A 12,500-nucleotide genomic window follows, 5' to 3' on the forward strand; every position below is an offset into this window, starting at 1 on the left:
ATGTATCTATAGCAACCATAACACAACCTGTATCTATAGCAACCATAGAACAACCTGTATCTATAGCAACCATAACACAATCTGATTCTGAATCTGAAGTTATAGATATCAGTGAAGGTTAAAGTTCAAACCTGTCTGCTGAAATATTTCCAGATCATACATTTTCTTTTTCACTAAACTCACACAGTCCTGCTTGGACTGGAAACACACACAACCTAAACATGATTATTATGTTCGGTGTGTATGTTTGAAGATATTAGCTCGAGGCTAACGGAGCCTGTTGGTTTTAATAGGAAATGCTAACCGTTTCCTGATGATTGAAGCACTACTTCACTTTAACATTTCAGCACCTGATGAAGGAAAAAATACATTTAAAAAGAAGATGATTTCTTCCCTTCAGTTGTGAGGTTTCCCAAACATTTAGAGGGGGGGGGGGGGGGGGGGGGCTGAGGTGAGACGGCTAATTTCCACAGCAGGATAAGTTATTAGTTTGACGACGTGAACATGTCACACCAAACATTACACACTGCTGGGCTGAAATGAAAGAACTGGAGGGGAGGGAAGGAAACTTTGATTAGAAATTCATTAAAATAAGTTTAAATAGAAAATATGGAAGATGTGCAGGTGGTGTGTGTGTGAGTCTGGAGGATGAGGCAGGAATACAACTTCCTCCTTTTAATTAGACTGAACTTTTTATATAAGTCACACACAAACAGACTCAAGTTTTATGTCAGTTTAATTGGATCAGTTTTACCTGATTATTATTGGATGGTTGGATTCTCCTGTTTATAGTGTTTATAGTGTTTATATATATTCATCTTTCAGTCCGATAGGCCTTTATATTAAAATATGTGCACTGTATATCCTTATAGTTTGCAGTCCTGTACAACACCTGCATTGCTAAATTGTCCATTTTAACACCTCATTTTAGTGTTAGCAGGTTAAAATCTTATTTAAACTATTCACTAGATACTTTACTCATTTGTGAAGTCAACAGGTTTCAGAGGTAAGTCTCTTTTTTAAACTATTTTTGCAACCAATAAAAATATAAATTGCATCAAAAAACAGAAAATAATGAAACTGCTGCTGATAAAAAATATAATTATGACTGTTTTTTAAGTTTTATGGGTTTACTAAATGTATGACTCGGCAGGATTTACCGTGTGAAGGCTGTAACGTACACTAGAAAAGAATAAACTGTGGAGATAACTTTCTAAACACAGCGAGGATGAACAGGTTACGACTCGTTTGTGCAGATCTGAACTGAGCGATCGTGCTCGGATGAAAACGACGACACGGAGTCCCGTCAGAGGAAGTGGTTTCAGTTCAGAACATGATCCGACCTCCATGTGTCCGACCGCAGGAGCAGCTTTGCATGCTGGGACGCTGATGAGTGAAATCGACAGCTGCTAACAGCGAGCAGGAGAGTGAGTCGAGGTCCGACTTGCACTAAACAACCAAGTACGTCTTTGTCTTTGTGACGTCTGAGCTTCATCCTGTGCTTACCTTCTCACTTATCTGACCAATGAGAGGAGAGGAGAGTTATCATGTGACTCCAAGTCATTTTAGTTTGCTCTGATATTTCTACTTACAGAGTGAATAACATGCTATATGCTCCATGAGTGAAATGCTGTTTCTGCAGCTTTTCACCCTGGTGATTGCACGGTTTCTGCATGATAAAGGTCAACTTTATAGATTAGCAATCAATGCTTTCAAAATAAAAGCATGGTTGTCTCTTTATTTGCTTCTAAAACTCTCATCAGGTGAGCCTTAATATACCTGAAGAAGCATTTAATCAATAGGTTTAGTAAATATTCCAATAAGAGGCTTATACTAGTGGACTCAGGCTTTTCTCTGCAAGTCTACAAACAGATGTATGTTTTAGCGCGTGTGTCTTCTTTACCTTCACCTCCTCCTTAACTGTCTGTTTATCTATAGAAACACAATGTGACTGTGAATAACATCCCTCCTCCTCCTCCTCCTCCTCCTCCTGCATCACCTCTCTCTTATTCTGCTACCTTCTCTGCTGTCGGTGGGCGTCCCCGCCCTCCCGCCGGGCCAATCAGACGAATTTTGATGTGAGTCTGTTGTCTGTCTGTCTCCCACTGCTCTCAGATAGGCCGGCGTGCCGCAGAGCCGCCAAACACACAGACACCTCACACTGAGGACGCCGACGCCGGCCCAGACAGCAGATACAATGTGATCACATGACGTGTAGGACACTTATCTAACTGATGGACTCTCTCCGTCTCTTTCTCTTCCTCTCTCTTCCTCTCTCTCTTCTTCTCTCTCTCTCTATGTGTGTCTGCTTTCTTTTACTTGTGTTTCATACGCAGGGAATTTAAAGTTCAACCTCATCCTCCAATATCCAATACAGCGCCACTGGGAACTTTGTACGTATGTATATTTTCCTGCCGGAGTCTCATAAACTTTCATGAAACGAGCTGCAGATTTACGTGATGTGGACATAAACTATGTGAGGACGAGAACAGACATTACAAATGATGAGGAGGTCAAGGTGGAGACAACAGCGTCTAGACAGCCAAAAAGGAGCCGAGGTGGAGGTAGTGGTAGTGGGAGGGGAAGAGTAGGGGAAGGGGAAAGGGGGGGCACTGGATAAAATATTAATGTTCAACAGCAAAGGTAGAGTGAAATAAGTAATAAGGAAAAGAGGCGAAGAGAGGAGCGAAAGGTTAAAACAAAACTGAATCAGGTTTTTCAGCTGAAACAGATGCTACTGATTATGTCATATCATATTCTCATCCTTTATAATTAGTGCTTATACCTAAATGTGTTCTGGTTGTGCACTGAAAATATAATGTATTGGAAGTGAAGGATGCACCATTTGAAAAGTAGGTTTCATATTAAGTTTAAAAGACTGTTCATGTGCAAAAATCTACATTAGCTGCAGAGAAACAGCAAAGAGCATCTGGTTGATTTTCAAAATAAAACAACCTGTGCAGACGCTTGATTGTATTTCAGCAATGCACACAAATAAAAATACGTAGCCTACTCATCCACAATAAAAGCACAAAAATCAAGCAAAATGATTAAAGCAAGTTACCAAAATTGGGCTGTTTAGTTGTGCTGCACAGAAACAGCAGAGAGCATCCAGTTAATTTTCAAAATAAAACAACCTGTGCAGACTCTTAATCTGATTTCAGCAATACACAGGAATAAAACAGCCAAATAAAAGAACAAAATATATAACTACGTAGCCTACTCACCCACAATAGAGGCACAAAAATCAAGGAAAATGATCAAAGCAAGTTACCAAGTTGTGCTGCTACTACAGTAATTACGGTAGACTAAAAGGCACTCATGCAGATTTGATTGAGCTACCGTAATTACTGTATTAACAGTGCAACTTAATTGCACTACACTGCACCTTTTTGATGGTTAAAGCAACACAAAAACAATATTTTAACACCTGGTGAAGGATAAGAAGATGATTTCCCTTCCAGTTTTAAGGTTCCTCAAACATTTTGGGGCCCTGAGGTGAGACAGCACCAACAATATGATGCATGTAACTTTAATAACTAACTAAATTTATAGTGACTGTACTCTTTAAGATGAAGAACTCATGATGAAAGCACTAAACAGTAATGACAGCTTTTCTCTAACAGCTCAGTTTTTTTATCAGGTAAATCGACATCAGGTTACGCTTGTTCTAGAAAATATTGGTTTGAAAATGAACTTTGGACGCTGGAGATGAAGATTAATGTCTGCGCTCGCACTCAGTTATCATAATTGATTCTCTCATAAAGTGGACAAGTTTCAGAGATATGAGATTTTGACATTCTGCTCGGTGGTTTCCAGCTCGTCTCTAATCAAATCTACTCAGCTCCAACAACACAACGGACACGATCCCCTGAGAGGGAAAGCAGTTCCTGGATAGACTGTATATATACACATAGACATATATATTCACTTCCACCCGATTTGATTCGTTTCTGCTCCGAAAAGTGATCTCTCTCCACATTTCCTGTTCCTCGGCGGACCCTTCCTCATTCATAGTTTGATTCGACTGTGTTGTATTCAGCGGAGACTCTCTGCGGTGAGACAGAATGTCATCCTCCACACTGAGACTCTCCTTCTCCCTCTCTCTTCACTTCCTCAATTAGGCAGCTCATCCATCACCATGATTACATGCTGCTAATTAAGCAGCTAATCAGCTAATTACCCAGGAGCAGAGAGGAGCGAGGAGTGTATGTGCATGTGTGTGTGTGTTAGAGAAAGAGAGTAAGTGTGTGTGTGTGTGTGTGTGTGTGTGTGTGTGTGTGTGTGTGTGTGTGTGTGTCTTAATGCCAATTTATGAATGTGTTTTTTTCCCTTTTTACATATTTTACAAGATAGCAATTAAACAGCAGTTTTGCCAGCTTCTACGTGCAGCAGCATCCTTATACATCGACTCCAGACTCCAGACTTTACATCTCGGCATTTAACTGGGCTCACATGGACGAGGGGGGTGGCGGGGGGGCAGGGGGGTTTCATGCAGACCACAGGAACACAGAGCTGAAACAGGCAGTGCCAGAGGGGGTCTGAATGATTCAGGGGGATCTGCAGGCCTGAACGTGCCAGGGGTTACAGATGTTTATTGTGTGTAAGTCATTCTGAGCATGCATTGAGCAGGAGCAGGGGTGCAAAATATCAAGCAGCACCAGCGAGCACGAACATTACTCTTACAAGAGATTTTCTTTCTTTCTTTTTTTTTTTCTTTCTTTTTTTTTTTTTTTATAGCTTGAGGTTGAAACCCACAGCTGTTTCTGCAGCCAGGTGTGATGTCTGGTTTTACAGATGAGGAGAAGATGATGATTATTTTATTGTGATGTATTACAATCATTTGTGTCATGCAAATAAGGTGCAAAATGCAGTACAAGAAGGGTCTGAAATCACATTTAAACATCCCCTCTCTGCTGTCAGAAATAGCACCTTTTATCATATATTTTAGTAGTTTTGTATTATTATAATGAAACTCATGATTGATGACGATGCTCCACCAAACCAGCATCTGACGGGCATGAAGTGACATTTACAGGTAAGTTAATAAGCTGCTGAAGGTGCAGCTGAGCAGCCTGTTAGCCGACGCTAGCGATGCATATTTCCCCTCTGAATGTTTGCTCGGTGGCTCGTTTAATAATCTGACGTGCAGGACAAGATGTGTGCATGATCGCTGGACGTTTATCATGGAAGCAAAACTCTCCGTTATCACCTTGAACTGTGATTGACTCAGCTGTTTCAGAGAGGTGTGACTGTCCTGACAGAGTATTTATTAAATGGCCGTACCCATTGATCTATATTCACTTTCATCCAGGAATTCTGCACGTAGCGCTGCTGCACAGGCCTGAGCCAGGAATAGCCGTGTGCGCATGGGGACACCCACACGGTCCATGTCCCCTGACACATACCAGCTAGTGGCACAGCTAAAATAAGCCTCCCTCTATGTTAGATAACAAGGAGACTTGAGCCAGTAAAGCTAATGTGGGTCGTCTGTGGCTCTTATGTGTGTGTTGTGTATCAGGATGCAATCAGGCTCAGTGTGACTTTTCTGCTCTGCCTGTGCTAGAGTATCACATTATCAGTTTATGCAAGGTTTGATTTTGAACTCTAGTTTTGGAAGATTACAGCATGATATTTAATCAGAAACTAGGGAGTATTAATGTCCACAGTTCTGGTATAAAGCTCTTAATATCACACTAAAACCCTTTAATAGCTTTTTTTGGGGAACCGCTCTACACCAGCCGGCCTCTTTAAGAAACACTTGGATATTGTTGCTTTTGATTCATTGATTCCTCATAGACACATTCTGTTACTTTGGAAAAGCCCAAATCCTGGCTGTCTGGTCTAAAAAAGTCTTTTTTTTTAAAACTTGAAAACATTTTCACAAAAGCTGGCATTATACTATCTGTACATTATATTCATCATCCATATTTCACCATCATGAAGTGGAAGAATTTGAAAAATCTCTTTAAGGAATAAATAAAACCATAGTTGCTGCCTGTATTAATATTACTCAGCAAACAGTGGAAGAGGAAGTATTCAAAACCTTTACTCGTATAACAATGTGACTGTTGCACTCATATACAATATATTATGAGACATATAATATTTTTTATAGAAGGAAGGAAGAAAGGACAGAAGGAAGGGAGGAAGAAAGGACAGAAGGAAGGAAGAAAGGAAGGACAGAAGAAGCAGCTTTGACATTTCATCAGTTCACTTATAATTAATTCTGAATATTAACACACGAGGCGATCTGATCTGATCAGAAGGACGGAAGGAAGGAAGGAAGAAAGGACAGAAGGAAGGAAGGAAGGAAGGAAGGAAGGACAGAAGGAAGAAAGAAAGGAAGGGGAGAAGGAAGGAAGGAAGAAAGAAAGGACAGAAGGAAGGGAGGAAGGAAGAAAGGACAGAAGGAAGGGAGGAAGGAAGAAAGGACAGAAGGAAGGAAGGAAGGAAGGAAGGACAGAAGGAAGGAAGAAAAGAAAAGAAGAAGGGAGGAAGCAGGAAAGAAGCAAGGGAGGAAAGGAGGAAGGAAGGAAGAAAGGACATAAGGTAAATCCCGAAACTATCCCGACCCGTCCTCACTGATAATCTGATTCCTGACCCGGCTAACAGCAGATAAGACAGATACACTGAGCTCCACTGATTGTAAAACTCATGCAATAAAGTCGAGGGCGAGCGAAATAAACCAAGAATTCAAATAAAATAATAAAAAAAAAAAAAGGAAGAGTGTCTTTATAGCTCTAATTAAACCGGAGCAGCAACGAGCAGATCGAATCCCCAGAGCTATTGACATTTGGCCATATTCGATATGACAGATATGACTGATTAGTTCAACCGGTGCGCTGCCTCATCAATAATCTGCCTGCCAATCAAACGTGACCTTTTTAGAAGTGAGGTGATGAATTAACGGAGGGACACGGGACGAGCCAATACCAGCGCTCCATCCAATCCATCAACCGAGGAGGGGGTGGGGGGGGGGGGGGGGGGGGGGGGGGAGTGTGTGTGAAAGGTGTTACGGTGATTTTGGTCCAAGTGGTGTTGAACTTAAATATGTGCAGGGATTTGTTGGAGAGGCAGAATAAATAAAACAGCTTTAAAGTGGATTTACTGTATTGGAGCTGGGTCATTTAAGGTTACTATGGAAACGTAATAGATTACTAATTACTAGTTACTTTATTTCAATTACTTCATCAAAGTAATGTCCAAAGGAAGGAAGGAAGGAAGGAAGGAAGGATAGAAGGAAGGAAGGAAGAAAGGACGGAAGGAAGGGAGGAAGGAAGGAAGGACAGACGGAAGGAAGAACGGAAGAAAGGAAGGATGGACAGAAGGTAGGAAGAAAGGAAGGAAGGAAGGACAGACGGAAGGACAGACGGAAGGGAGGAAGGAAGGAAGGGAGGAAGGAAGGAAGGGCAGAAGGAAGGAAGGAAGGAAGACAGGAAGGATGGACAGAAGGAAGGACAGAAGGAGGGACAGAAGGAAGGAAGAAAGGAAGGAAGGAAGGACGGACGGAAGGAAGGAAGGAAGGAAGGACATAAGGAAGGAAGGAAGAAAGGAAGGAGGGCAGAAGGAAGGACGGAAGGAAGGAAGGAAGGAAGGACAGAAGGAAGGAAGGGAGGTAGGAAGGAAGGATGGACAGAAGGAAGGACAAAAGGAAGGAAGAAAGGAAGGAAGGAAGGATGGAAGGAAGGAAGGAAGGATGGACAGAAGGAAGGACGGAAGGAAGGACAGAAGGAAGGAAGAAAGGAAGAAAGAACGGAAGAAAGGAAGGATGGACAGAAGGTAGGAAGAAAGGAAGGAAAGAAGGAAGGGAGGAAGGAAGGAAAGACAGGAGGAAGGAAGGACGGACGGAAGGAAGGAAGGAAAAAAGGACAGAAGGAAGGGAGGAAGGAAGGAAGGGCAGAAGGAAGGAAGGAAGGCAGACAGGAAGGATGGACAGAAGGATGGACAGAAGGATGGACAGAAGGATGGACAGAAGGAAGGAAGGAAAGAAGGAATGGAGGAATTCTTCAAGGTGAGGATCAAAGAAAATAAAGGAAAGACATATGAGAGCAAAGACACAGACATTAAAAAGAAGAACCAGTTCGTACCTCGATCTTCTTCCAGACGTCCGGGTCTTTGTTGTGACTCTGAATGTCGTCCAGCAGCCGTTGAACCAGCGACGCACCTCCTCGTACGTCCACCGGGGGCAGATGCAGCCGGCGGTCCGCAGACCTCCGGCCCTCGTCCTCCTCCGACTGCAGGTCGCTCAGCGGGCCGGACTCTATGCTCTCATCCAACGAGGGGGCGATGTCGCTGGAGGAGGTGGGGCTAAAGCGGCTCACCAGGTGTCGTCTGTAAGGAAGCTGGAGGGAAGATTGGAAGAGATAAGAACATCCTCTAAGATCTACAGGTTTAACCCTCCTGTTGTCTCTGAGTCAAGGAAGGAAGGAAGGGAGGAATGAAGGAAGGAAAGGAGGGAGAGAGGAAGGAGGTAAGGAAGGATGGAAGGGAAGGAGGAAGGTATGGGGCAAGAAAGAAAGACAGAATGAGGGAGGGAGGAAAGGAAGGAAGGGAGGAAGGAGGGAGGGAGGGAGGAAAAAAAGGACAGAAGGCAGGAAGGAAGGAGGGAGGGACGAAAGAAGGACAGAAGGAAGGGAGGGAGGGACGAAAGAAGGACAGAAGGAAGGGAGGAAGGAAAGGAAGGCAGGAAGGAAGGGAAGGAGGAAGGTAGGGGGGAGGAAAGAAAGAGAGAAGGAGGGAGAGAGGAAAGGAAGGAAGGGTGGAAGGTAGGCAGGAAGGAAGGAAGAAAGGAAGGGAAGGAGGAAGGTAGGGAGGAGGAAAGAAAGAGAGGAGGAGGGAGGGAGGAAAGGAAGGAAAGGAAGGAAGGGAGGAAGGGAGGAAGGAAAGGAAAGGAAGGAAGGAATGAAGGAAGGAAGGAGGAAAGGAAGGGAAGGAGGAAGGTAGGGGGGAGGAAAGAAAGAGAGAAGGAGGGAGGAAAGGACGGAGGCGAGGAAGGAGAAATTGTCTATCTATATGGGGAAACCTTTTACAGTGCTGCATACTGTTTATGATAATTATATATCTAGAAAGTAGAACTAAAGTGATTCATTACAAGATGATCAGTTAAAACATTTCAAATCAATCTCCATTTAGTGAATTTCAAAATAAAAGAACAGTCATGTATTTCCTCATTGAAGTTTGAGTGTATCGTCACACCTCTAGTTCTGCAGCATTTAAGGAAAGATAAACCATGAATTAGAGATTTACCAGCGGTGGCAGAGGTGAAGGACCATCGTCTCCGCTCTCTCCGATGCTGCTCACGTTGTCTCCGCTCTCGCCTACGTCCCACTCTACGTTCAGCTCCGTCAAATCCCAGTCGTCCACATCCTGCAAAGCCTCCTGGGTAGAGTCAGAGCCACCGGGCCTCTGCACAGGAAAAGGTTAAAGATCGTTTAAAGTGAATTCAGACATTTTCTTCTAAACACATTATATAGGTCATAAATGTATTTGTAAAAAAGGTGTAAAAAGCATTTCAACCATTTAGATTTGAATTGTGGAGCTAGGCTTCACAAACTGTGTTTCAACATTTCTGTGTTCAGGATTTAGTGATTAGCATAAACCCGCCCCTGCTGCTGTAGAGGTAGAAATACATTCAGCACACACTACTACTACTTCAGTCTACAGTTAGCCAGTTGGCTGAGTTAGCCGCCGAGTTAGCCGCCGAGCTAGCCGCCGAGTTAGCCCCCGAGTTAGCCGCCGAGTTAGCAGCAGAGCTAGCAGCTGAGTTAGCAGCAGAGCTAGCAGCTGAGTTAGCAGCAGAAAGCTCTCAGACATAGCGTCCATGTTTCTGGTAGAGGTGGTGACTTTGATTGACAGGTGACACTTGGTAGGGGGCGGGGCTTCAGTGTTTGGTAGCAGAGAAAGAGACTGATTTTTACACAACTTTGAAGCCTAATTTCATATATTTGGCAATTTTTTTAATCATTCAAATTTGGCAGGGTGGTTAACAACACACTTTTCTGTGGTATGTCAAACTCACAACACATATTTATTCTTACTTTACACAGACTTTAAGTTAACTCAGGATCAGATTCAGTACATGAGCTTAATCTATATTGAGGACTAACCAGAGGGATGGAGTGAGCCAGGCTTTCCAGTTTCATGGCGAGCATCTCCGTCTTACGCAGCTGAGCAGGAAGAGCAAGGAACTCCTCTGAGCCGTACCAGTGTTCCCTGTCTGGACTGGTTTTAGATGAAACCTGCTGGAGGGGAGGAAATAAAGGTTCATGTGGTTTAGTTTAAATTTAAAGGGTTAAAATATGAAAATAAACGTATGAATAACTTGCACACATTGTTTTTTTGTGGACCCAGCATCAAACAAAGAGTTGATGTTGTTGTTTAATGTGAACCTGTTACTATGACAACCAAAAGTACCAAAAGTTTAAAAAAAAAAAGAAAAAAAGACCTTTGTGCATTTGACACACTTTTAACCCAAACTCAACCTTCCAAACTCTCCAAAATAAATAAACCTTCACCTTCTGCTCCTGGCGCTTCACAATCCAGACCGCCGTCTTGCCGTGAGGCGGTCGGGGGTCCGACTCCTCTCCGGACGCCTCCAGGTCCGAGGAGAGGAACTGCTCCCTCATGGGCGAGGGCATGGAGGAGTCAGAGTCCCCCTCGCTGTGTGCGTGTGTCTTCTTCTGCCTCCTCTCCATTTGTGTCGATGCTTCATCCTGAGACGTCGGGTCCTGGAGAGGCGGGGGGGCGTCGGCGGTCGGGCTGCCCCCAGACGAGCTCCTCCGGTCGGGCAGAGGTCTCTGTGTGAAGCCCTCTGAGTGTCTGGAGCTCACGTTGCTTCTCTGGAGGTTTCGCCCGTTCATGATCTGTTTAGTAGACGGAGATTAGAGTTGTTCTGGTTTATTTGATAGATATAAGGGCAACACACACACACACACACACACACACACACACACACACACACACACACACACACACACACACACACACACACACACACACACACACACACACACACACACACACACACACACACACACACACACACAGGCAGATTTATCTTCAACAGGAAGAACAAATAACTGCAGATCAAGAGAAAGTAGTGTACACGTTTACATCATTTCTCTCTACTTTGGGCTCCAGCTGCTGCAAAATGCTTCCTGCAGGCTTTTAACTAACTCTCTGCTCTCACTCCCTGTGAGTTTAAAAACTGAATTTTGCCAATAACATTTTGTCAGGCTCCCAGTTACAGTGTTGAATTGTGTTTGTCTCCTATGAGCTCCAACATTACAAGCTACATCTAGTCAAAACTCTTCCTACCAACTAATCCATACTGCTATTTTTATAACTTTAAAACCAATTTTAACTGTATTTGAATCTTTTCCAATTTTACTTTTTTAATGTTCTGGTTTAATGTCTTCATTGAGGAAGTGTAGAAGCTTTAAAGTGGCTAATTGTGTTTTTTGGTTGTTTTTTTGTCTTTTTTCTCCATATATATACGTTTTGACTCCAACCTTTTTCTTTACTAATTGAACATCTGAGGTCAGTAAAATCTGTAGCATCTATTAAAATGCATCCAAAAATCTGTTTTTACAAAGTACTCATATTTTCACACTTTTATAACTTTGGCAATTTTGACCTTTTCCAATTTTATTTTATTTTTCATTTTTAATATCATTGATTTATTTTGGCATTCTGCTCAATTGGAAATAGAGAAAGGTTTTTTGGAGTCAGAATTGACCACTATGGAGAAATCCACATCTCACCCCAAAAAAGAAAGAGAGACCATGATATGCCAATGTCAATCTACTGTTTTAATTCAGTAAAACCACAAAAAGTTGGACTTGAAGCAACAATGCACGCCCCAAAAACATTATTGTTTGTTGGGTATATGCAAAAATATTTATGTTGACCAACAAAGTTAGTATCCATATATAACTATATCATAAATCTACAAGGTTTAAAATTGGGTAACATGGATCATTTTCTCTGTTTAAGTCTCACTTTGTTATTTAATCTGATAAAACTTCATCATATTTTATTACTTTAAAGCCTCAATGTGTTAAAAATCATCGAGGGACAAACCTGCAGGCTTTCGTAGGACTGTGAAACATTTTCTGGATAAACCGAGTCGAGCTCCAACCAGAACTTGGATCGGTCTGGAAGATCCATCAGAGAGGGGCTGCTCCTGCTCAGCTCGGCCTGGAACTGAAGCCCAGAGAGCGGACTCATCTTCCCCAGACGGCCCCTGGACTCCGGTCCTGTGGTTCCTCCGTCTGACAGCAGAGCGGCTCTCTTAGGGAGCGACGGCTGCGTGGGAGAAACCTCTGTGCTGTGGCTCACACCCTGTAGGGGGCGCTTCACACTCTCACTGTGGTAGGACATGTTGCATTGCATTGTGGGAACTGTAGGAAGGTGGGAGTGGTCTACTGAGTCAGCGGGCGTGGTGAGTTCAGGTAAACTGGTGTGCAGTTTGTTGTGTTCTTCCTCCTCTGACTCCG

General features: G+C 43.1%; 1 protein-coding gene across 1 annotated transcript in view; it reads right to left on the reverse strand.

Annotated features, from left to right (window-relative positions):
- The window catches only part of akap6 (A kinase (PRKA) anchor protein 6), a 203,472-nt gene that overhangs the window by 156,847 nt on the left and 34,125 nt on the right, over nt 1–12,500 (reverse strand). Inside the window, 5 exon segments of the mRNA XM_053336210.1 lie at nt 8,091–8,345; nt 9,250–9,408; nt 10,110–10,244; nt 10,512–10,865; nt 12,085–12,500. The exon segment at nt 12,085–12,500 is cut by the window's right edge and continues 220 nt beyond it. Of these exon segments, the coding sequence (XP_053192185.1) occupies nt 8,091–8,345; nt 9,250–9,408; nt 10,110–10,244; nt 10,512–10,865; nt 12,085–12,500 (1,319 nt within the window).

This window comes from Scomber japonicus, chromosome 16 (genome assembly GCF_027409825.1).
Source record: "Scomber japonicus isolate fScoJap1 chromosome 16, fScoJap1.pri, whole genome shotgun sequence".
In the NCBI taxonomy this organism is placed as follows: domain Eukaryota; kingdom Metazoa; phylum Chordata; class Actinopteri; order Scombriformes; family Scombridae; genus Scomber; species Scomber japonicus.